Source organism: Cibotium barometz, chromosome 1 (genome assembly GCF_041138505.1).
Source record: "Cibotium barometz isolate CiBa-2024 chromosome 1, ASM4113850v1, whole genome shotgun sequence".
Taxonomy (NCBI): domain Eukaryota; kingdom Viridiplantae; phylum Streptophyta; class Polypodiopsida; order Cyatheales; family Cibotiaceae; genus Cibotium; species Cibotium barometz.
Genome location: NC_141046.1, coordinates 6,381,314 through 6,406,875, shown reverse-complemented (window position 1 = coordinate 6,406,875; position 25,562 = coordinate 6,381,314). Strand labels below are relative to the sequence as shown.

General features: G+C 40.3%; 2 protein-coding genes across 4 annotated transcripts; one reads left to right on the top strand and one right to left on the bottom strand.

The window, feature by feature from the left end:
* On the top strand, positions 1 to 1,446 carry LOC147641554 (uncharacterized). The gene is made up of 4 exons (XM_086807560.1): positions 1 to 218; positions 303 to 1,067; positions 1,155 to 1,288; positions 1,380 to 1,446. The coding sequence occupies exons 1-4, from the start codon at positions 123 to 125 to the stop codon at positions 1,444 to 1,446; spliced, it is 1,062 nt and encodes a 353-aa protein (XP_086663686.1). The 5' UTR covers positions 1 to 122.
* A 19,778-nt stretch (positions 1,447 to 21,224) lies between these two features.
* Positions 21,225 to 24,881, bottom strand: LOC147641553 (uncharacterized). 3 transcript variants are annotated; one of them, XM_086813457.1, is made up of 4 exons: positions 24,084 to 24,881; positions 23,858 to 23,998; positions 22,808 to 23,439; positions 21,225 to 22,367 (listed from the first exon to the last, which is right to left on the bottom strand). In XM_086813457.1, the coding sequence occupies exons 1-4, from the start codon at positions 24,695 to 24,697 to the stop codon at positions 21,985 to 21,987; spliced, it is 1,770 nt and encodes a 589-aa protein (XP_086669583.1). In that variant the 5' UTR covers positions 24,698 to 24,881; the 3' UTR covers positions 21,225 to 21,984. The 3 variants fall into 3 exon arrangements, with proteins under 3 accessions (XP_086669583.1, XP_086669750.1, XP_086669667.1); XM_086813624.1 differs by having other exon boundaries at positions 22,808 to 23,427; XM_086813541.1 differs by having other exon boundaries at positions 23,858 to 23,995.
* Between the last annotated feature and the right edge of the window lie 681 nt (positions 24,882 to 25,562).

Sequence of the window (25,562 nt, the reverse complement as noted above, 5' to 3'; positions counted from 1 at the left end):
TGTAATCATGGTCATGATGATAAAATGTATGTATGATGATAAAACGTATGTTATCTATTTTTGAAATGCATGGTTAGCCTCTATCAAGTGTTGAAAAGACAAGATGCCCCTGGTGGCTAGACATGGAGAGGTTTGTTGTGCCAGATGAAGAAATTCAATTACATGATCAACACTTAGCTATATTGGCTAAGATGACCATAGTGGAGGGTTCTGATGAGGTAACCATAAGTTGTCTCTGATTTTTGCACGATGATAAAGTTTTTTGATGAGGTAATTTATAACCATAAGTTGTCTTTATGCAGAGTATACCATTGACTGCAGTACGTGGCTGCTCTACGAGCTCTCATGCCACATCTATAGCCTCTACATCTAGAATGCACCCTCTACCAGTTAACCTAGGGAGGGATATAGTGAGTCAAGCATTGGATGCAAATAGGAGACAAAGAGAAGTACATCAAACAACAAGTACTTCGGGCAATGTACATGTAGCCTCGTCTATGATCCAACCAGCACCTTTGAAAGGTGATATCATGCCGTTAACAGTAGTGTATGTTTATTGGGGTGATAAATATTTTTCTCTTACCAATCAATCTTCTTCTGTGTTTCTTCTTGCATTGTGGGAATTCGCAGGCATGGTATATGCATTCAATACCTCCATCGAGGACCTTGCAAGGGACTGTAAGAACATAGAAGGGCCATCCCCTCTATTCAAACATGTTTTGGAAGCCATGAATGTGCTTTGTAATAAAGGAAAAGTCCATGGGAAAAGGACTGACTATTGTGTGGAGATGGTGTTTGTAGACTTCCCCTCAAACCTCGTTGTTGAGGGTTGTTTGGGACACAGAGTGCCACCTTGGAATGTGGTTAGCGAAAGTCTATATGAGGCAACTTTTCAATTTGTAGACTTTTGTCTTAATGATCATGGCTTCATAACATGCCTTTATACAATGGAAGAAGGAGTGAAGATAGAGCATGAGGCAACATCTAGAGGATTTGTGGTCTTTCATCGACAAGTGGTCAAATGCACTCCACCAGTGGGAAAGAAGATGGGACAACTTGTAACAAAGGTAGCTGCACACTTCTCTTCTAAAAAAAATCTTATTTCAACTTATAGCCTAAGGAATTCACTACTATTTGAATGGATTTCATTACAGGTTGCATGTCTTATTCTATCTGTTTTTGTACGCTCAAGTACACCAAGGCAGTATTTACGGATGTATGGAGATAAGGTGGAAGAGCAAAATCTTGGGAGTGAATTAGATCTGGAACAAGACCTCATTCAAGATATGTAAGGGATCGACTCTGGATCTGTGATTAAAAACAATGTCTATGTATTTAGGGTTTAGGTTTTTGGGTCTCTCATCTCTGTGTTTATGTAGTGTTCCTGAAGAGGATATGGTAAAACGAAAGGGAAAGCCTTGGAGAGGTGGTTGCCAAAGAGGGTAGAGGCTATGCAAGTACATAGTATCTCTCTTTTCAAAGACAGGGGATACTATTGTTGACTTGTTTGCTGGGACTGGAACTCTTGGACTTATTGCAGCGGTCATGGAACGTAATGTTATTATCTTTGAAAAGGACCATCGCATATATAATAAGCTATTGGAGCCATATTCTACAAAGGTAATTCCCAAATTAATAAGACAAGGCACTGTTAATACCCCATAATCCTCTATAAATGCAATGTTCATTAATTTCTTACTTTTTTGCAGTTTGAAGAAGACTAAAGACATTTTGGATCTTAGCATTTTTTGTGAAGACAGAAGACATTTTGGATATTAGCATTTTTGGTGGATGTAGCGTGATATTTGAACTTTTTTTTAAAGACATTTAAAGACAGTTTCGATGTAGCATTTTTGGTGGATACAGAAGACATTTTATATATTAGCATTTTTGGTGGATGTAGCGTGATATTTGAACTTTTATTTAAAGACAGTTTGGATGTAGCATTTTTGGTGGATGTAGTAAGCCTGCTTTTATTTTGTGTCTTGAATACATTGTCTTGAAGGTGGTATGTCTTGAAGGTGGTATGGCATGTCATGTAGTAAGCCTGCTTTTTTTTTTGGTATGTCATGTGTCATTCTTGCTCACTTTCATTGGATACATGACAAGAAACTGCTCGCATCTCGTATTGATTTGAAAATAATTTGCAAATTGGCTCGCTGCAATGGGCTCGCTCCGTGGCCACCCTCGCCTTTGCTACTGAAGATGGCATCTTTGCCTATCCTGTTATGCCATTTGGTCTAACAAATGCACCTGCAACCTTTGAGCGGTTAATGAGTCATGTATTCAAGGAGTACCTTAGGCTATTTCTTGAGATCTTCATGGATGATTTATGTGTTCACTCACAAGAGCGTGATCATATAGAACACCTCAGACTTGTGTTTCAAAAGTGTGAAGTTTATCGTATATGCTTGAATCCTGACAAGTGCAAATTCATGGTAAGACAAGGGAAGATTTTGGGCCATATTGTTTCTCGCAATGGCATTTCAACAGATATGGATAAAATTGATGTCATTGTCTCATTACCTCGGCCTATCAACCTTAAAGGGGTACAAATATTCATGGGACATTGTGGCTATTATCGTCGATTCATCTACATGTACGCTGTCCTAGCCAGACCATTATATGCTCTTCTTGTAAAGTTTAAGTGGACTGATGAGTGTGAGGAATCCTTTGAAAAGTTGAAGCAAGCATTAGTGTCTACACCCATCTTACAGGCACCAGATTGGAACCAAATCTTTCATGTCCATATTGATGCTTCAAACTTTGCAATTGGATGTATTTTGGCTCAATCGGGAGAACATAATAAGGATTTCCCAATTTCATATGCTAGTCGACAGTTGAACAATGCTAAGAAGAATTATACCACAACAGAAAGAGAAGGTTTGTCCATGATATATGCAATGAAAAAATTTCGCCCCATTACCTTTTGGCAAACAAATTTATATTTTTTGTGGACCATCAAGCACTGCTATATTTGGTGAATAAGCCTTGTGCAACTGGAAGGATTGTGAGGTGGTTTGTCATCCTTCTTGAGTTTGATTTTAAAGTGGCAGTCCGAAAAGGAACAACTCATCTTAGGGCAGATCATTTGTCTCGAATCACCTCTGGAGAAGCTCCTGTGGGTGTGGATGATGATATGTTAGATTCAACACTTTTCCTTGTAGAGACAGCTCCTAAATGGTCTGAACCCATCTTAGAAATTTTGACAAGTGGGCAAATACAACTAGTGGGTCCTAATGTGGATCTATGGCGACCATTCAAGTTAATCTCAGGGAGATTATATCGTTAGGGTAATGATGGAGTGCTGCGGCTTATACCTAACCCTGACCAATATGAGGAGATCTTGGAATGGGGACATGAGAGTATTGGTGGAATCCATGCATCAGCTACTACTTGTGTGCGACGTATAACTCAGGATGGGCAATGGCGGCCTACCATGCATGCGGATGCTGAAAAATTTGTTCGTAACTGTGCTTCATGTCAAATTCAACAACCAATTCATAATGTCACATTATTCCAAATTTCAACTACACCAAGTTGGAGTAAGTATATTGTGGACTATCTTTAGCATGGTCATACTGATCGAACCATTCCTAAATATCGAAAGCGTTCTATTGAATTTGAAGCAGCCAAATATATGCTGATAGAGGGCCAACTCTACAAGAGGGGCAAGGATGGCAACTTGCGCATGTGTGTATGTGAAGCTGACTACTTGAAAATCTTGACTCATGCACATGCAGGTGTTGGGGGTGGACACTTTTCGGGCAATACCACAGCTAAGTTGATTAGGTGGTATGGGTTTTGGTGGCCAACCTTACAAATGGATGCCGAAGAATATGTAAAATGTTGTGACGATTGTCAAAGGACAAAACCTTCCATCACAAAAGACAATATGCCATTGCGGCCTATGTTAAGCACATGTGCTTTTGCCAAATGGGGTATTGATTTTGTCAGTCCCATTAAACCTCCAGCTCGTCACACGCATGCCGAATATATTATAATCGCAATAACTGACTATTTGACCAAATGGGTAGAGGCAAAGACTACAATGCAAGCTCTTGCCCACTTCATTGGCAATGAGTTATTCATGGATAGACTCTCTATATGAGCTTGTGGGTTTGTGAATGTTACATTCTATGCTTGCTTAAACTTGTGGGTTAGTAGATGCACGCTTATGGGTTTGCTGGCATTAGGGAAAGCTAAGATTTAATCAATAATTGAAAGGGATTAAGAGATTGCCATGCATTGCTTGTTCTCTTGATTAGTGTAGTGGGTTTAAGGGATTGAGAGATTGATTGAGGTGTTGAATGGTTGAATCGTCAAGTGGTGGTTCATGTATGTGAGCTCTCCCGCAAGGGATAAGCCTTCATGCACTAATCGGGTCGAGTCCTCGAATTGACATTGTGTTTCTCAACACATTTGTTGATCGGTAGTACTCTATGACCACTATATTGCACGGTAGAGAGAACCGCTCTTCAATCCCTCAACATTCATTATGCATAAAGCATTCTGCATAAAGCTATGCATTAGGCTTATGAATAAAGCACTATGCATAAGGCCTTATGCATAAAGCATTATGTATAAATCTTATGCATGACATCTTATGCATAAAGCTATGCATGAGGCTTATGCATAAAGCATGAATGAGCATTATGCATAATGCTTATGTGCAAATCTACAAAACAAATCCCTAGCACCTAAGGGTGCAATAATAATAGAGGAAAGAGAGGAAAGATAGAAAAGCACTTGCCTCTTTTTTGTGATGTTGAAAGAGAGGATTAGAGGACCTACAAAACCAACAAAAGTGTGAGGAAAGGATTAGTAATGCATACATACAAAAACTTATGCATGAGGTCTTATACATAAAGCTTATGCATAGCTTATGCATAAAGCATTATGCATACATAAAGCACTATGCAAGCCACTCTATCCTAAACTAAACCATATCCCGGCACTATGCATTAAACATGCATGCATAGAGCTTAATGCATGCATAGATTAAGCTCTATGCATGCATTAAGCTTAATGCATACATTAAACATGCATGCATAGAGCTTAATGCATGCATAGATTAAGCTTTATGCATGCATTAAGCTCTTTGCATAGAGCTTAATGCATGCATAGATAGAGCTGAATGCATGCATAGAGCTTAATGCATGCATTAAGCTCTATGCATAGATCTTAATCTATGCATATATCTCTATGCATTATGAATGCATGCATAGAGCTTAATCTATGCATTAAGCTATATAAATAGAGCTTAATTAAGCTCTATGATTAGAGCTCTATGCATGTGCATTAAGCTCTATGCATAGAGGAGCTACAAAACAAAAAAATAAAGGAATTTACCTCTGTTTGGTGAAGTTGAAAGAGAAGAGTAGAAGACCTACAAAACAAAACAAAAAGTTGAGAAAAGAATAAGTAATACAAAACCCTAAAAGTGTGAATAGCATGGATACACAAGGAGGTTTATCCTTCAACACACACACACTAATTTAACAACCAAGAGGAGAGGAGAGGAGAGGGGAGGGGAGGGGAGGGGAGGGAAAAGAAGGAGGTGGAGAAGAGCTTGGGAGAGAGAAAGAACTTACAAAACAAATGAGAAAGCAAAAAAAAAAGAAAATTACTCATAATTAAACACACAAACATTTTACATCACATGTGAAACCAAGAGGAGATAGGAGTGAGGGAAAAGGAGGCATACCAGGTGAGGAAGAAAAACACATGCGCACGAAAAAAACTCAGAAAGAAGAGAGGTTTTGTTTTACTGTAAAAACCTGTGCCGTCGATATTTGCATCGAAATTAGCGTGGAAATAGAGCATACACATGAATTACCCTCAACATTCACTATGCATAAAGCTTATGCATAAAGCTATGCATGAGGCTTATGCATAAAGCATTATGCATAAAGCATTATGCATAAAGCACTATGCATTAGGCCTTATGTATAAAGCTTATGCATGAGGCCTTATGATAAAGCTATGCATGAGGCTTATGCATAAAGCATGAATGAGCATTATGCATAATGCTTATGCACAAATCTACAAAACAAATCCCCAGCACCCACCAAGGGTGCAATAATAATAGAGGAAAGAGAGGAAAGATAGAAAAGCACTTACCTCTTTTTTGTGATTTTGAAAGATAGGATTAGAGGACCTACAAAACCAACAAAAGGGTGAGGAAAGGATTAGTAATGCATACATATAAAAGCTTATGCATGAGGCCTTATACATAAAGCTTATGCATAAAGCATTATGTATAAGGCTTTTCCATAAAGCACTATGCAAGCCACACTATCCTAAACTAAACCGTATCCCGGCACTATGCATTAAGCATGCATGCATAGACTAAGCTCTATGCATGCATTAAGATCAATGCATAGAACCTAATGCATGTATAGATAGAGCCGAATGCATGTATAGGTAGAGCCGAATGCATGCGTAGAGCTTAATAAATGCAGTAAGCTCTAGGCATAGAGCTTAATCTATGCATAGATCTCTATGCATTATGAATGCATGCATAGAGCTTAATCTATGCATTAAGCTATATGAATAGAGTTTAATGCATAGATTAAGCTCTATGATTGGATCTCTATGCATGTGCATTAAGCTCTATGTATAGAGGAGCTACAAAACAAAACCCCTCTTTTTGGTAGATAAAAATAGAGGAAAGAGAGAAATGAATTTACCTCTTTTTGGTGAAGTTGAAAGAGAGGATGAGAAGACCTGCAAAACAAAACAAAATTTTGAGAAAATAATGAGTAATACAAAACCCTAAAAGCATGAATAGCATGGAGACACAAGGAGGTTTATCCTTTAACACACACACACCAATTTAACAACCAAGAGGAGAGGAGAGGAGAGGAGAGGGGAGGGGAGGGGAGGGGAGGGATGACAAAGAAGGAGGTGGAAAAGACCTTGGGACAGAGAAAGAACCTATAAAACAACTGAGAAAGCAAAAAAACAAGAAAATTACTCAAAATTACAAACACATACATTTTTCATCTCACATGTACATGTAAGCAAGAGGAGATGTGAGTGAGGAAAAAGGAGGCATATCTGGTGAGGAAGCAAAACACATGCGCACCAAAAAAAAAACGCAAAAAAAGAGAGGTTCTGTTTTACCGTAAAAACCTGCGCCGTCAATATATGCATCGAAATAAGAGTGGAAAAAGGGCATACACATGAATTATCCCTTAACATTCATTATGCATAAAGCTATGCATGAGGCTTATGCATAAAGCTATGCATGAGGCTTATGCATAAAGTACTACACATAAGGACTTATGCATAAAGCTATGTATGAGGCTTATGCATAAAGCTATACATGAGGCTTATGCATAAAGCATTATGCATAAAGCATGAATGAGCATTATGCATAAAGCATTATGCATAATGCTTATGCACAAATCTACAAAACAAATCCCCAGCACCCAAGGGTGCAATAATAATAGAGGAAAGAGAGGAAAGATAGAAAAGCACTTACCTCTTTTTCGTGATGTTAAAAGAGAGGATAAGAGGACCAAAAAAACCAACAAAAGAGTTAGGAAAGGATAAGTAAATGCATACATACAAAAGCTTATGCATGAGGGCTTATACATAAAGCTTATGCATAAAGTATTATGCATGAGGCTTTTCCATAAAGCACTATGCAAGCCACGCTATCTTAAACTAAACCGTATCCCGGTACGATGCATTAAGCATGCATGCATAGATAGAGCTGAATGCATGCATAGAGCTTAATCTATGCATATATCTCTATGCAATTATGAATGCATGCATAGAGCTTAATCTATGCATTAAGCTATACGAATAAAGCTTAATGCATAGATTAAGCTCTATGATTGGAGTTCTATGCATGTGCATTAAGCTCTATGCATAGAGGACCTACAAAACAAAACCCCTTTTTTTGATAAATAAAAATAGAGGAAAGAGAGAAAGAAATTTACCTCTTTTTGGTGAAGTTGAAAGACAGGATTAGAAGACCTACAAAACAAAACAAAAAGTTGAGAAAAGAATTAGTAATACAAAACCCTAAAAGTGTGAATAGCATTGATACACAAGGAGGTTTATCCTTCAATACACACACACCAATTTAACAACCAAGAGGAGAGGAGAGGAGAGGGGAGGGCAAAGAAGAAGGAGGTGGAGAAGAGCTTGGGAGGAGAGAGAAAGAACCTCCAAAACAAATGAGAAAGCAAAAAAACAAGAGAATTACTCATAATTACACACAGAGACATTTTACATCACATGTGAAACCAAGAGAAGAGATAGGAGTGAGGGAAAAGGAGGCATACCTGGTGAGAAAGAAAAACAAATACACACGAAAAAAAACACAAAAAAAGAGGTTTTGTTTTACTGTAAAAACCTGCACCGTTGAAAAAAGCGCGTCGAAAAGTACGTGGAAAATAGCGTGGAAATAAGAGTCAAAAATTAAAATTCCCACGCTCTTTTTGACGCTTATTTTTATGATTGGTACTTTTCATTCAAATTCAAAATCTTTTCAGATCTTGCGTGCCCCCGACATTTCAAATTACCAAATACTTAAGGCAAGATTCCCCTCCAAAAATAAGCATTCGTTCGCATTTTGTAAATCAATATGGAAACCATGGACGACTCCACACCCTCAAATTTTGTTGATTTAGAGGAGAAGACACTTTGCCCATGTACTTGCTGGCAAATACCAAGTGGCTCGACATCAACGAATTTGCAATGATCATACAAAAAAATGGAGAATATTTTCAGTGGAGCGATTGGAACATCTAATTAGTGGCAATGCACGTTCAACAATGACGAACCAGTGGATATCCGACCTGAATGATGGAGACCAACAAGAGTAGCCACCGTGATCCAACAACCCGAGAAATTTGAGGTGGATTTGAAGCAAATACTAGAACATGACATGGATGACATGATAAATGCCTTACACGATGGAACAGAAGATTGAGGTTTGGAACACGAAAGGGTAGAAGAAAACACATGACGTGTGGAATACGCTTCCCAAGAAGAGAATTAGCTACGCAAGATTGCTTGTCTTTCACTATATCGTGGAGCACATATGTCTGTTTTACATGCTTGCCTATCATATTGAGCTTGCAATCGATTTTTGGATGGTCTAATACGAGTGTATCAAAACTTTTTACGCGTAACTGATGATATCATATGCAATTAGTGAGTTTGTACCTTTATATACATTTTCTTAGCCTGACTATTTTGTGTAACAGCTTATTGAAACATCAAATATTGCCAGAAGATAATGAGATGCCAGTGGACCGTAGTCGAAAAAGCAATGTTGCACTCGATTGGCATGGACTACAACACACACCATGCTTGTCCAAATGATTGTATTCTTTATCGGACAAGAATATAACAGCACCGTACAATGTCCGCATTGTGGTACATCAAGATATAGACAAGATGTGCAAGGAGAAAGGGTACCAGCATAAGTTTTACAACACTTTCCCATCATCCCTTGGATTAAAACAATGTTCAAGTGCAAATCCATTATAGGATTTATGACTTTGCATCGTAACACTAGGTCCATAGATGGTGTTATGCGTGTGCCTGCAGATTCTCCTGAATGGAAGCACATTGAAGAGAAGTGGGTAGCCTTTTAGGAGGAGGGTCGCCATTCGACTCGGACTAGCGATGGATGGAGTGAATCCATTTGGTCTACGAAGTTCATCATGGAGTACATGGCTTGTTTGTCTAGTTAACTATAATCTTCCACCATGGCTAGCGATAAAAAAAAGGACATCTTTTATTGTCTTTGATAATTCCTGGAAAGTACAAGGTGAAGAACATGGATGTGTATTTAGCACCTTTAGTTGAGGAGCTTCGTGTTTTCTGGGAGGGCATTGAATTTCATGATATTTCCAAGAGGTTTGGACAACATGCGCTAACATTGAGAGGAATACTTATGTGGCCTATGAATGATTGGCCTGGCTATATGGAGAGTGCTCAGGTAATACTGTAGCTTGTTAACATATTATGTTAAGTCATGATTGTCATCCAAACTTACTTGCTACAATCTTTTTTAATGTTCTACATGGCTTTCAGTGTCAAGGTATAATGGATGTCCATTATGTGGGCCACAACTTGAGGCTCAATACTCAAAGTCTATGAAGAAGATAGTTTACGAGGGCCACAGGAAGTATCTCCCAGTGGACCATCCTTTGCGTGACGGATTTCTAGGGAGGTCTCCTCGCATATGGAAGAGCAGTGATTGGAGGACATTATTTAGGGTTGAAGAAAAGCACACAAAGCTTGGAGAAGAAGAAGCAAGAATGCACACAACACACACTGTATTAGATTGTGTCAATGTACAATGATAAGTTAGCCCTAGAATAATGGGCATATATACAATCCGGGGGAAAAAACCTCCTAAAGAGGGAAAAAGTGCCCCGTCAGTCCTAAGTGTGTTCACACAAATCACTGCCTATATATATGGCAACAAATCTCCCCTAGGAGTGATGGTGTGAACGAGAGCTGGCACTTATGTATAGGGAAGTGCCATGCCCAAAGTAGATCAATCCACAAAGGGAAGCAAATCTCCCCTAGGAGTGATGGTGTGAACGAGAGCTGGCACTTATGTATAGGGAAGTGCCATGCCCAAAGTAGATCAATCCACAAAGGGAAGCAAGCCCAAAGCTTTGCGGAAAGCTTCAAACTTCTCACGAGGAAGCGCCTTTGTGAAAAGATTGGCGAGGTTATCCTGTGTTGGCACATATGCCAAGCTCATCTCTCCTGCTGAGAGTCTCTCCCTGACATAGTGATAATGCACCTCAATGTGCTTTGTGCGAGCATGAAAAATTGGGTTTCTCGCAACTGCCAATGCACTCTGACTGTCAGTGTAGATAGAGGTGACAGACTCCTGTCCAATACCCAAGTTAGCCATAAGCCGTCTAAGCCACACACACTCAACCGTAGCTGTGAAAGCTACCCTGTACTCAGCTTCACAACTAGAAGTGGCCACAGTAGGTTGCTTCTTGCTCAACCGAGATATGCATGAGCTACCGAGCATGAAACAAAAACCACTTGTGGACACTCTTGTGTCATAGCAACCAGCCCAATCTGAGTCCGAAAAAGCATGTAAATCTGGCGGCAACGATCCCCCCTTGGGAGCAGCCTAAGATGTATGGTGCCACTCAAATAGAGCGAAAGATGCGTTTAACTGCCTTCCAATGCTGAGACCCTGGGCTATGCATAAACCTACTCACCTGTGAGACTGCAAACTGAATGTCCGACCTCGTAATGCATACATAAATGAGGCAACCAGAGTGTGACATCAAAGTGATCTCCAGCATCATGAAGACTCAACTTCAAACCTATCTCCATTGGAGTAGCAATAGGCTTGCAGTCTTCAAGGCTAAATCTCCGCAACAATGTCTCAATATACTTTGTCTGACACAAAGCAATACCTCCATCACACTGCTTAAATTGTATCCCTAAATAATGATGTGAATGCCCCAAATCTAATATCTCAAAAGAGGCATTCAAACCAGCCTTAAAATTAGCAATATGACTCTCATTTGGTCCTATGAGCAGCATGTCATCGACATAGAGCAATGATTAGATGTACATGATCCACACGTTTAATATACAAAGTGCTTTCTGTTGGACTATTCTGAAAACCATGTGCAGTTAAATATGCATGTATCTTTTCATACCAAGCTTGTAGAGCTTGCTTTAAACCATATAAAGCCTTTTTCAACCTGCACACTTTGTTTTCCTACTCTCTTTGAACAAAATCACGAGGCTGCACGATACATACACCTCCTCATGCAAATCTCCATTTAAGAACGTAGTCTTTATGTCCAACTGATGTACATTCCAACCATTATGAGCTGCCAATGCACAAATGCTACGAATGGTAGTCATACGACAAGTAGGAGCAAAGGTCTCATCAAAATCAATGCCCTTTTCTTGAGCATAACCCTTTGCAACAAGTCTAGCCTTATAGCGATCAACACTGCCATCTGGCTTTCATTTCAACTTAAAAACCCACTTACATCCAATGACCTTTTTACCAATAGGGAAATCACACAAAGACCATGTACCATTCTTCATTATAGCATCATATTCACTTTGCATTGCAGCCAACCAATTTTCTGATTTTTGTGCCTCATCAAATGAAAGAGGTTCTTCCTCTTCACACATACTAGACACAGCCATAGCATAACAATCTGATGCAGAAGATGCATGCTGAAAACCTGAACGAGTACGACTAGACATAGGTGCATCAATTTTACTATCACGCAAGGTATGCACCAGCCATTTAGGGCTCATTTTCAGCCCTATCCTCATAAATTACATCCTGTAAATCTGCATCAGAAATAGGCTGAGCCTTCTCAGACCTCTTGTTGCTACCTGTGGAAGGAGAAGAAGTTGCAGACCTACTAATAGGAGAAGAAACAGTGGAAGGGGTTGCCTTACCACTTCTTCTCTGCTAGGGCAGCAACAAATGCCTGATCAGCTACACCCTGCCTAGCCCTATTTTGCATGGACTGCGCTTTTTGCAAGAGCTTATTGACTAAAGTATCATACTTGACAACATTAGGTCTGTCCTCAGTGTAACAAGTCTCCATGTGGAAGCAAAAGTCTGATATGACTCAGGTAAAGCATCAAGAACAGTCTGCAGCACAAGAGAATGATTAGGAATAATCTCACCTGCAGAAATCAACTATTCCTTGAGATCTTTAATCTCAGCAATAAAAACATTCATGTCATCATCTTCCTACATAATCTTCGATTCTAGCTCTTTATGCAAATAAGAGATTTTTGCCTCGTTATTACGACCTGCATACAAACCAGCTAGAATATCCCAAGCTTGTTTTGCTGTTTTAGCTGAATGAATATGTGGAGTGATGTTACGTTTGACAGAAAGTGCAATCAAGGCATGAGCCTGCACATCTTTACCATCCCAAAACAAGCTTGTTCAGCAGTGGGTAAAACAGCAGCAATAGTAGAGCTACTAGAACCTGCAACATCCTCAACAGATCCTACATCCACAGAACCTGGACGTACATCCATACCATACACAATGTTCCACACTCCTTTTGCAACAACCAAAACATGCTGCATCATGTATGCCCAAAGTGGATAGTTGCTGTCTCCATCCAATTTGTCATCAGTAGACAACATGCAAAATACATCATTGCTATTATATCAGCCATGGCCACTGACTGAAACTGACGCAAAAGCTACCTGTAATGAAGCAAAGACTGAACAGAAAACAACTTGTGCTATGTAGCACGGTCTACAATAGAATACATATGCCTGTTTTGCAGAAAACTGCACTATCGAAATTTCTGCATAAAATGACGAAAACACGTGTACAGAACTTGTAATGAAAAAACGGAGCCCGAAACGACCTCAGATGCAATTTTTGAGAACACAAAGCCTTACTAGCTTATCTGCAAAGTATAGGGACCTGCAATCGCTCGTGAAAGCTCACCTCAATCGAAGAACGTGAGTCGGAGGGTGCTAGCGGCGTAGCCCTGGGAGCCGATGCCTACTCTAATACCAATTGTTGGAATTAGGGTTGCAGAATAGCACACAAAGCTTGAAGAAGAAGAAGCAAGAATGCACACAACACACAGTGTATTAGATTGTGTCAATGTACAAAGATAAGTTAGCCCTAGAATAATGGGCGTATATACAAGCCGGGGGAAAAAACCTCCTAAAGAGGAAAAAAGTGCCCCGACGGTCCTAAGTGTGTTCACACAAATCACTGCCTACATATATGGCAACAGGATCCAACCTGTACACCTCCAGGAATGAAGCGTCTATTCATAATCCATCAACTTCCATACTAGAATGACCTTCTAGTGAACCATCTTCTTGACCCAATGCACATTTTCAAGAATATAGCCGAGGTGCTTTGGAAAACCATCACAGGAGAAAAGGAGAGCAAGGAACAATGAGATGATTTACAGGAGGTTCAACGCATGCACCACTTATGGGCCCAAAATAGAGCAGATGGAAAGGTGAAGCTACCAAAAGCACCTTGGGTCATGACAAAGGATGAGCAACGGCATGCAAAGAAGTGCATTAGTTAGTTTGGTACCCCTTCAAGATGTATGCATTGCTTGAAGGGAGCATTTACAAAGGACGGTTAGCTTAGTGGCTTGAAAAGTCATGATTGGCACAAATTCATGCAATTCGTGCTTCCTATAGCCATCAAGGATTGCCTCAACGATGACATTAGAGCAACAATTTATAAAATTGGTGCAGTGGTATGTTGGATATCAAGGAAAGAGATTAGTAGAGACACATTGGAAGCAGCACGATTAAACTCCATCAAGATTGTTGGCTGAGAATACTTTCCAACAAGTATTTTAACCATTCAATTACATTTGCTTGTTTATGTGGTTGATGGAGTTGCTGTGGTGGCTGGGGTGGTCCATAGCCGATGTATGTTTTTCTTGGAGAGATTTATGAAGACACTTAAAGGATTTGTTCGTCAAAGAGCTCGTCCTGAAGGTAGTATGGCAGCGGGATGGCTTGCTCAAGAATCACTTGTATATATAACTGAATTTCTCAGTATGTTTGATCCCGATATGCCAAGATTATGGACACAAGAAGAAGATGATCGACTAGTTGGCGAAGAGCCACAAGGGAAAGGCCTTGTGAGAACAATGGATGTAGCATTTCATGAGAAGATCAATAAATTTTGCATCTTAAAATCACATGCTATGGAGAAATGGATCGAGAGATATAACTTGGTGAAGACTGAAAGGGACCAAGCTTGTTTGAGTTTTAGGAGTCTAAAAACCCGCACACTACCGTACCCAATAGAACTTACACTTCTTCGAGACTTTCCTTCTAATAAATGGCTCAAGAAAACCATACTACAAGCTAAACGCAATGGTGAATCAATAAGTGATGAGGAGGAGGAGCTTGCATATGGTTGTGATTTCCATGTATGTGAGTTAGAGATATCTACGCATTGTCTTTTATGTTGTGCTTTCGTGAATTTATACAATAAAATTACTTATTTATTGTGCTTGCAGTATCGTAAGTTTGGGGTAATTTGGTCACACGGACGTCACTTTTGAGTAGAAGGAATAGATAAAAAGAGAACAACATTTGATTGCGGTGTGAAGGCTAATTTCATGCAAGAAAGTCGTTCAAGTGCAAGTGATGGCAATACTGAAGTAGGCGTGCTAGATTATTGTGAAACAATCCAAGATATTATCAAGGTTGGATTCAGAAAGTTTGATATGTTCATTTTTTATGTGACATGGTTCAAGTTGGTAACTCAAGGGGCGCAAGTAATTGTACTCAAAGACAAGTGTGGATTTCTTCAAGTAGACCGCACAAAGATATGGACTGGATAAAGGGACACATTTGTGCTACCATGGCAGTGTGAGCAAGTCATCTTTATGAAAGACCCGGTAGATCATAAATGGTTGTTTGTGATCCAAATAAATCCACGTGGAAAACAAATATTTGAACAGGTAAAAATAGCAGTTAACTATTTGCCAGATGCTGAGGAACTCCCCCCAGATCATGTGATGGTTGAGCATACACCACTACCACCTATTGAACAACAAGAAGAAGACATACTAGTTGAGGAAGTAGGTGAGGCTCACACGGGATTAGGATCAGATGAAGGTGTACTTATTGAGAAAATACATCTTGAACGAGAAACAGACACTAGAGATAATCCAGAAGAAGAAGAGATTCAAGCTGAGCATGATCATGATACATCGACAGCTCTCATGCTATGAGGCCTTATACATAAAGCTTATGCATAAAGCATTATGCATGAAGCTTTTGCATAAAGCACTATGCAAGCCATGCTATCCTAAACTAAACCGTATCCCCGCACTATGCATTATGCATTAAGCATGCATGCATAGAGCTTAATGCATGAATAGATTAAGCTCTATGCATGCACTAAGCTCCATGCATAGAGCTTAATGCATGCATAGATAGAGCTGAATGCATGCATAGAGTCCTATGCATAGAGCTTAATCTATGCATATATCTCTATGCATTATGAATGCATGCATAGAGCTTAATCTATGCATTAAGCTATATGAATAGAGCTTAATGCATAGATTAAGCTCTATGCATGTGCATTAATCTCTATGCATAGAGGACCTACAAAATAAAACCCCTCTTTTGGTAGATATAAATAAAGGAAGGAGAGAAAGGAATTTATCTCTTTTTGGTGAAGTTGAAAGAGAGGATTAGAAGACCTACAAAACAAAATTAAAAGTTGAGAAAATAATTAGAAGTACAAAACCCTAAAAGTCTGAATAGCATGGATACACAAGGAGGTTTATCCTTCAACACACACACACCAATTTAACAACCAAGAGGAGAGAAGAGGAGGGGAGGGAGGGTAAAGAAGGAGGTGGAGAAGAGCTTGGGAGAGAGAAAGAACCTGCAAAACAAATGAGAAAGCAAAAAAACAAGAAAATTACTCATAATTATACACACAGACATTTTACATCACATGTACATGTAACCAAGACGAGATGGGAGTGAGGGAAAAGGAGGCTTACTTGGTGAGGAAGCAAAACACATATGCACGAAAAAAACACACAAAAAAAGAGAGGTTCTGTTTTATTATAAAAACATGCACCGTCGATATATGCGTCGAAATAAGCATGGAAAAAAGCATTGGAAAATGCGTCGAAAAGTACGTGGAAAATAGCGTGGAAATAAGAATGGAAAAAGTGAAATTCCCATGCTCTTTTCGATGCTTATTTCGACGATCGCTACTTTTCATTCAAATGCAAAAGCTTTCCAAATCTTGTGTGCCCCTGACATTTCAAATTACATATCACCGACTACCACCCCACACAAATACTTAAGGCAGGATTCCCCTCCAAAAATAAGCATTTATTCCCATTTTGCAAATCAATATGGATGGACGACACCACACCCTCAAATTTTGTTGATTTAGAGGAGAAGACACTTTACCCATGTACTCGCTGGCAAATACCAAGTGGTGCGACGTCAACGAATTTGCAATGATCATACAAAAAAATGGAGAATATTTTAGGTGGAGTGATTGGAACATTTACTTAGTGGCAATGCATGCTTTAACAATGACGAACCAGTGGATATCCGACCTGAAAGATGGAGACCAACAAGAGTAGCCACCACAAACGAAGTGATCTAACAACCCGAGGAACTTGAGGCAGATTTGAAGCAAATACTAGAACATGACATGGATGACATGGAGCTTGAAGTAGATTTGAAGCAAATACTAGAACATGACATGGATGACATGATAAACGCCTTACACGATGGAACAGAAGATCGAGGTTTGGAACACGAAGGGGTAGAAGAAAACACACGATGTGTAGAATACGCTTACTAAGAAGAGAAACAGCTACACAAGATTGCTCGTCTTCCACTATATTGTGGAGCACATGTGTCTGTTTTTACACGCTTGCCTGTTATATTGAACTTGTAATCGATTTTTGGATGGTCTGATACGAGTGTATCAAAACTTTTTGCGCATAACTGATGATTTCATATGCAATTAGTGAGTTATGTACCTTTATATGCATTTTTTTCCCTTGTCTATTTTGTGTAGTAGCTTATTGAAACATCAAATATTGCCAGAAGATAATGAGATGCCATTGGGCGTAGTCGAGCAAAAGCAATGTTGCACTCGATTGGCATGGACTACAACACACACCATGCTTGTCCAAATGATTGTATTCTTTATCGACAAGAATATAACAATGCAGTACAATGGCCGCATTGTGGTACATCGAGATATAGACAAGATGTGCAAGGAGAAAAGGTACCAACAAAAGTTTTACGACACTTTCCCATCATCCCTGGGATTAAAACAATGTGCAAGTGCAAATCCATTGCAGGATTGATGACTTGGCACCGTAACACTAGGTCCACGGATGGTGTTATGCGTGTGCCCACAGATTCTCTTGCATTGAAGCACATTGAAGAGAAGTGGGTAGCCTTTTAGGAGGAGGCTCGCCGTGTTCAACTCAGACTAGCAGATGGAGTGAATCCATTTGGTCTACGAAGTTCACCATGGAGTACATGGCTTGTTTGTCTAGTTAACTATATGGCTAGCAATAAAAAAAGGACATCTTTTATTGTCTTTGATATTTCCTGGAAAGTACAAGGTGAAGAACATGGATGTGTATTTAGCCCCTTTAGTTGAGGAGATTCGAGTTCTATGGGAGGGCATTGAAGTTCATGATATTTGCAAGAGGTTTGGTCAACGTGCGCTAACATTGAGAGGAATACTTATGTGGCCTATGCATGATTGGCATGGCTATGGAGAGTGCTCAGGCAATACTGTAGCTTGTTAACATATTATGTTAAGTCATGATTATCATCCAAACTTACCTGCTACAATCTTTTTTGATGTTCTATAGGGCTTTCAGTGTCAGGGTGGTATAATGGATGTCCATTATGTGGGCCACAACTTGAGGCTCGATACTCAGAGTCTATAAAGAAGATAGTATACGAGGGCCACAGGAAAAGTATCTCCCAGTGGACCATCCTTTACGTGAGGGATTTCTAGGGAGGTCTCTTCGCATATGGAAGAGGAGTGATTGGAGGACATTATGGGAGCTGGATCCAACTTGTACACCTCCAGGAATGAAGCGTCTATCCATTTTCTATCAACTTCCATACTAGAATGACCTTCTAGTAGTGAACCATCTTCTTGACCCAATGCACATTTTCAAGAATATAGCGGAGGTGCTTTGGAAAACCATCACAGGAGAAAAGGAGAGCAAGGTACAATGAGATGATTTACAAGAGGTTCAATGCATGCACCACTTATGGGCCCAAAATAGAGCAGATGGAAAGGTGAAGCTACCAAAATCACCTTCGGTCATGACAAAGGATGAGCAACGGCATGTAAAGAAGTACATTAGTGAGTTTGGTACTCCTTCAGAATGCATGCATTGCTTGAAGGAGCATTTACAAAGGACGATGAACTTTGTGGCTTGAAGAGTCATGATTGGCACAAATTCATGCAATTCGTCCTTCCTATAGCCATCAAGGATTGCCTCAACGATGACATTAGAGCAACAATTTATAAAATTGATGCAGTGGTACGTTGGATATCAAGGAAAGAGATTAGTAGAGACACATTGGAAGCAGCGCGATTAAACTGCATCAAGGCTATTGGCTGAGAAATACTTTCCAACAAGTATTTTAACCATTCAATTGCACTTGCTAGTTCATGTGGTTGATGAAGTTGCTGTGGCTGGGGTTGTCCGTAGGCTGATGTATGTTTTTCTTAGAGATATTTATGAAGACACTTAAAGGATTTGTTCGTCAAAGAGCTCGTCTTAAAGGTAGTATGGTAGCGGGATGGCTTGTTCAAGAATCACTTGTATATATAACTGAATTTCTCAGTATGTCTGATCCCGATATGCCAAGATTATGGACACAAGAAGAAGATGATCGACTAGTTGGGGAAGAGCCACAAGGGAAAGGCCTTGTGAGAACAATGGATGTAGCATTGCGTGAGAAGATCAATAAATTTTGCATCTTAAAATCACATGCTATGGAGAAATGGATCGAGAGATATAACTTGGTGAAGGCTGAAAGGGACCAACCTTGTTTGAGTTTTAGAAGGAGTTGAACAACCCGCACACTACCGTACCCAATAGAATGTTACACTTCTTCGAGACTTTCCTTCTAATAAATGGCTCAAGCAAACCACACTACAAGCTAAATGCAATGGTGAATCAATAAGTGATGAGGAGAAGGAGCTTGCATATGGTTGTGATTTCCATGTATGTGTGAGTTAGAGATATCTACGTATTGTCTTTTATGTTGTACTTTCGTGAATTTATACAGTAAAAGTACTTATTTATTGTGCTTGCAGTATCATAGGTTTCGAGTAGAAGAAATAGATAAAAAGAGAACAATATTTGATTGTTGTGTGAAGGCTAATTTCATGCAAGAAAGTCGTTCAAGTACAAGTGATGGCAATACTAAAGTAGGCATGCTAGATTATTGTGGAACAATCCAAGATATTATCAAGGTTGGATTCACAAAGTTTGATATGTTCATTTTTTATGTGAAATGGTTCAAGTTGGTAACTCAAGGGACGCAAGTAACTGTACGCAAAGACAAGTGTGGATTTCTTCAAGTAGACCGCACAAAGATATGGACTGACCGAAGGGACACATTTGTGCTCCATGGCACTATGAGCAGATTATCTTTGTGGAAGACCCGGCAGATCATAAATGGTTGTTTGTGATTCAAATAAATCCACGCGAAAAATAAATATTTGAAGAGGTGAAAATAGCAGTTGACTATTTGCCGGATGCTGAGGAACTCTCCTAGATCATGTGATGGTTGAGCATACACCACTAAGACCCCCTAGATCATGTGATGGTTGAGCATACACCACTAGCACCTATTGAACAACAAGAAGAACAAGAAGAAGACATACTAGTTGAGGAAGTAGGTGAGGCTCACATGGGATTAGGATCGGATGAACAAGAAGACTCCCCTAGATCATGTGATGGTTGAGCATACACCACTAGCACCTATTGAGCAACAAGAAGAACAAGAAGAAGACATACTAGTTGAGGAAGTAAGTGAGGCTCACACGGGATTAGGATCGGATGAAGGTGTACTCATTGAGAAAATACATCTTGAACGAGAAAGAGACACTAGAGATAATCCAGAAGAAGAAGAGATTCAAGCTGAGTATGATCATAATGCATCAACAACTCTCATGCTAGAGCTAGAAGAGGATGACGACATGGATGAATTACCTTCTACTACTACAAGACAACTAGTTCCACCAATTGACAATAATGATGGAGTATTTCTAGAAATAGATTTATTTGGAGCCATGGATCTTGCTGAGGACGAGCAAGTTGATGATGAACTTTAATTTCGTTGTAAAATAGAGCACTTTCTTAATTGCACCTTAGTGATGAGGAGGAGGAGCTAGCATTTTTTCTCCTTCAAAGAGCGTGATGGAAGTTATACCCTTCTCTCTCCCTCGGCTCCCCCCCCCTCTCTCTCTCTCTCTCTCTCTCTTTATCTATCTCTTTCTCTCTGATCATCTCTCTCTCTAGCTCTCACTCTCACTCACTCTCTCTCTCTCTCTCTCTCTCTCTCTCATAGACACATATGCTTGCAAAGAGGTAGAAAGAGAAGGCTGAAACACACCCCAAGATGGGAACTAGCAAATATTATATATAAATTCAATTTTTTAAAGAAAGAAAAATTTCGACTCTTATTTTGATGACTTTTTCCTTGCATATTTCGCCTGTTATTACGACGCATTTTTCCATGCATATTTTGACGCCTATTTCGATGCACATATCGATGACGCGACCAGGCATGGAAACTAAGCGTCGAAAAATAATGATTCTCTTGTAGTGACTAGTGAAGTTAGTAAAAAGTGCATATGAAACCTACTGTCATATTTATGGTTTAATGTCGCATTTCTATTGGTCCAAAGCTTAATCCAAATCCGGTACAAGTGATTAAAATGCGGCCCTTATTTAATATTTTTGGCCCTGATGGCATAATGCTTAATGCATTAGTATGCATATGTCTATGCATAGAGCATACATATAGCTCGTAATTCATAAGCTTAATACATTAGTTAATGCAATAAGGCTTTATGCATAATGCATTATGCATAAGGCGATATTGCATTGACTTATGTATTAAGCTTATGCATTATGATTTATGTATATTGCATATGTTTATGTGTAAAGCATGCATAGAGCATACACATACTCTATGTACTCTATGTATGCTCTATGTGAGCTATGTAATGTTTTTATGCATAAAGCTTTTTATGGGGGAATGTGTGGAAGGCATAGAACAAAAATGGGTGCACCTTAGCATTGATGGTATTGACTCAGGGATAGTGAATATACATATATATTTATATATATATATATATATCAATGAATAGAGTCTGAAGAGTTTCATATAGGCATCAAGGGAAAGGTACCATATATGCATCAAGGGCAAGGACGTTGCTTCTATCTAAGGCACGGGATCAGAGTCCATGGACTCAAAGAAGCCAAGCAAATCCATGTTGTCAAAAGTTGAGGAGTTTGGAACATCATCTGCTTGTTGGTCGTTTGGTGAACTTGGGTTCTCTTCTTTACTTACCACGTTGAGCTCTCCAAATAATCTCAGTTGCTCATGATTTGGTGATGGCCCACCAGTGCGAGTAGCTGCTTGGGGAGAGGCCATGGGCTCGGATGTAGTAGTGAGAAAAGGCCTATTCTTGAAGACGGGCCAATCTTCCATTGTGTCCAATATTATTTCCTTCTCATGGTCTAGACCCGCGATACTACTAGTGTCCGGCTTCGACGACGAGCTGTACTTGTGCTGATAAAGCTCAAAGAAGGTCGCATCAGCAGCTACACCAGATATGCATGAGACGAGAAGACAGAAAAGAATTGTCAATTAAAATCCTTGTAATTAATATGGAAATTAACGAACCACAATTTCGAAGCGAAATAGGGAATCGTAATAATAATAATATGAAAGGGCGTAAGCTTTGATTATACTTCTGCTGCTTGCAGATTGATGACGTTAATTTGAGAGGTCTACTCTCAATTAATTCTAATCTTACAAGCGGCGAACGAAGCAGTTTTTCCTAGTACATTATAATCACGCCGGCCTTCTAAGGTTAACCCCGTTAATGGTAGTTCTTCCTAGCAACCAAATGATCAAGAACTAATAGGCTTTACTCTCCTGCACATCTCTCCAGCTAAGGTCATTTGTATTGTGGTGCACACACTGCAGCATTTAGGTGGTATTATTTAATGTACGATTTCATGGACTGCGAGCTACTTACCGTTTGCAGAAGAATCTGCAGCTCTAAAATCGTCTGCACCCGAATCACTGGGTTCTCCAGAACGTTGGGGAGCATCGACGGCCGCCTTAGTCCGGCTCTCTCCAAGCTTGAAGATTTCTATGGGCATTTTAGGCTGCGGCAGATCACTTGAGCGGGAGTCGTCATGTCTGCTGGTAAAGCTGAGACTGCTGACGCCAGGATTCAGATGCTGGCTTGTTGCCTGGACGTATAAGTTGGAATAGCTGGGCTGGGTCAAGGCGAATCTTTCAAGGGCAGTTTCATGAGAAGGCTTGAGGGCGGTTGCAATATGGCTTGGCAAGGTTGATTGCTGGGGCGGCGCAGCTGGATTGCTGCAGCTAGCGCTAGGCAAGGTGCCGGAAAAATCGCCTAGCAGACTAAGCTGCTTATTGACATTGATGAGTGGGAGGAGGTGGGCGGCCGCCGCCGGGCCGAAGGGGAAGAGGGGGTGGTGGGAAGCGAAGGGCCAGTACTGCTTCTCCAGTTCAGGAGACCGACACGTGTGGTGGCCTCTATAAGTGACGTCAAAGACCGAGCAATCCTCGTCACATCTCTGCACTTGCTTGATGGCCGGGCAGCCCAGGTCCGTCTTGTGGGTGCACCTGTAGTAGCTCCTGCCAACAAAACCATTCAGAAAATAGTGTACCCATGTCTCCTCCTCCGTGTATTATTTGCCGACATCAATTTTGCACCTTGAGCCTCACATTAATTTATTGGGAAAAAACCACTCAATATATATAAAGCTGAAGTAAGCACTTCATTCGGCTAAACTTCAAATTGAAAAACTAAGCACTTGATTTAGCTCTATTTATTATTAAAGCAAGCTACCTGTAGATTTAGCACCATCATCATTTAGCACTTCATTCGGCTAAACTTCAAATTGACAAACTAAGCACTTGATTTAGCTCTATTTATTATTAAAGCAAGCTACCTGTAGATTTAGCACCATCATCATTAAGGAAAGCAAAACCCAAAGTAGAGCTTATTAAGGTCGAAAGGCACCAGAAATTGAAGTAAAAGCGCGACTCCTACCTGGGAAAGCGGGCGCCCAGGATATCTTTCTGCCCATATTTTCTCCAAGTGTGACCATCATCAAGGGGGGTGCTGTCCGGCCCGCCCTGGTCCAAATTGCCTGCCGGCATCTTAAGAGTGACCTTGGGCAACAGCTTCCTGCTGCATTTATTTATAAACAATATTACTATATATAAATATAATTGGTAATTATGGTATCTTTAACGGCAAATTAGATTCTTGTTACCTTTTCCTGGGACTTCCTCTTGCAATCGTGGTGGTAACTTCAGCCGTTTCTGTGGTTTCTGCCGCATCAGTACTAGGCGAGCCGTCAGACATTTCGCTGGTTGGGCTCACGTTCATGCTTCCGGGTGGGCTCGGAGTGAGTCGTTTACTGATGATCGATCTCATATTCAATATACTATTAACATTAACATTAATTGCAGCTAATCCGTGGGGCGAGAGTGGGGGAGAATTCCTCTTGCTAGGGCCCTGGTCTGCTGCTATCCCCTTTCCTAAGCCGGAATTAAACACCCTCTTTTGTTGCGACGGGCTGGGTTGATCGACGCATTGTTGGGGAGAGTTAGTTGCCGTGATTAGTGCAGCTGAATTAGAAGGGTGATTATTAGAGATTAAGAGGAGCTTGATCGCGTCATTGAATGCGGCAATGGCTTCCGCAGAGGCAATCGTGAGGCTGCACCGCAACTGGGCGCTGGAGGGATCGGCCAGCTTGCCGGGGGGGATCGATCTCATCCGTTCATCGAGCTGTCTCGCCAATCTGCACCCTTCAAGCAGCTGATCTCGCAACCGCTGATCCTGCGGTTCGTCCGGAAGCGTCAAGCTGTACGGATTTCGGCTCATTTTTGCTGTAAAAATCCTTTGTCTGGCTTTCCTAGCGTAATCACTCAATTTTGGCAATCTATGTTCATTGCAAATTAATCTCGCTACTCTAGCGCACCTTTGACGGAAAAATTAAAGGAGCCTGAACTGTTATAACTAGGGCAAAGACGCGGAAAAGGAGTTAGTAGAGTCTGAGCGAGGGAGAGTAAGTGGGCGGTTGTGTGCAGAGGACAGGGGCTCGGCTGTGTATATTTAGGAAGTGGGCAATGGTTTGACCGGGCCCCTAAGGCAGGGCCGTTCTCACAGTTCACACCAGGCGTGTATGTTCCCGTGCATTTTAGTCATTGGTCAAGCACGATCTCAATATGTGTCGTCGAAGCTTCCACGAGAGGCATGTAAAGCACAACAACTTCCTAAACAAACAGGACGCTCGATGTTTTAAAAACAAAAACAAAACTGAAGAATAAAAATCATAAAGAGTAGACGAAAAGTAAAGCGCAAGATTTATTCAAATAGGGGACCATTTCTATGGCCCCACCAAGTTGCGATCTAAACGCTTCTAAATCCTATGTGTTCAGCTCACAAGCACAATATAAGACAATTTCTAATTGTTTGTCTTCTTCTACTTCAATGCCTGCTTGGAAACTTGAAAACGAAAGTGCTGTGGCTTTTGCTCCACAAAGCTGTATGGACTGGTTCCAAAAGCAAGGAAGTGGGTCAGAGTGACGGATTATGTACAAGATGTCAACAGTCAGTTGAGGATATTCCCCATCTTTTCCTCAATTGCCCAACTAACTCCCCAATTTTAGCCCCTTTGTTCAGGACATTAGGATTTCCCACCTCTTGGAAACAACTGATATTAGGAGACTCAGTGTCTTTGATTTCT

Bases quoted from the DNA above. Each gene is read 5' to 3' on its own strand.
- LOC147641554 (XM_086807560.1), top strand. From the start codon at position 123: ATGGAGAGGTTTGTTGTGCCAGATGAAGAAATTCAATTACATGATCAA. The intron at 1,068-1,154 runs GTAGCTGCACAC...ATTTCATTACAG, and splicing joins TGGGACAACTTGTAACAAAG to GTTGCATGTCTTATTCTATC. The intron at 1,289-1,379 runs GTAAGGGATCGA...GTGTTTATGTAG, and splicing joins CAAGACCTCATTCAAGATAT to TGTTCCTGAAGAGGATATGG.
- LOC147641553 (XM_086813457.1), bottom strand. From the start codon at position 24,697: ATGAGCCGAAATCCGTACAGCTTGACGCTTCCGGACGAACCGCAGGAT. The intron at 23,440-23,857 runs GTAGGAGTCGCG...TTTTGTTGGCAG, and splicing joins CTGGGCGCCCGCTTTCCCAG to GAGCTACTACAGGTGCACCC. The intron at 22,368-22,807 runs GTAAGTAGCTCG...TATCTGGTGTAG, and splicing joins TGCAGATTCTTCTGCAAACG to CTGCTGATGCGACCTTCTTT.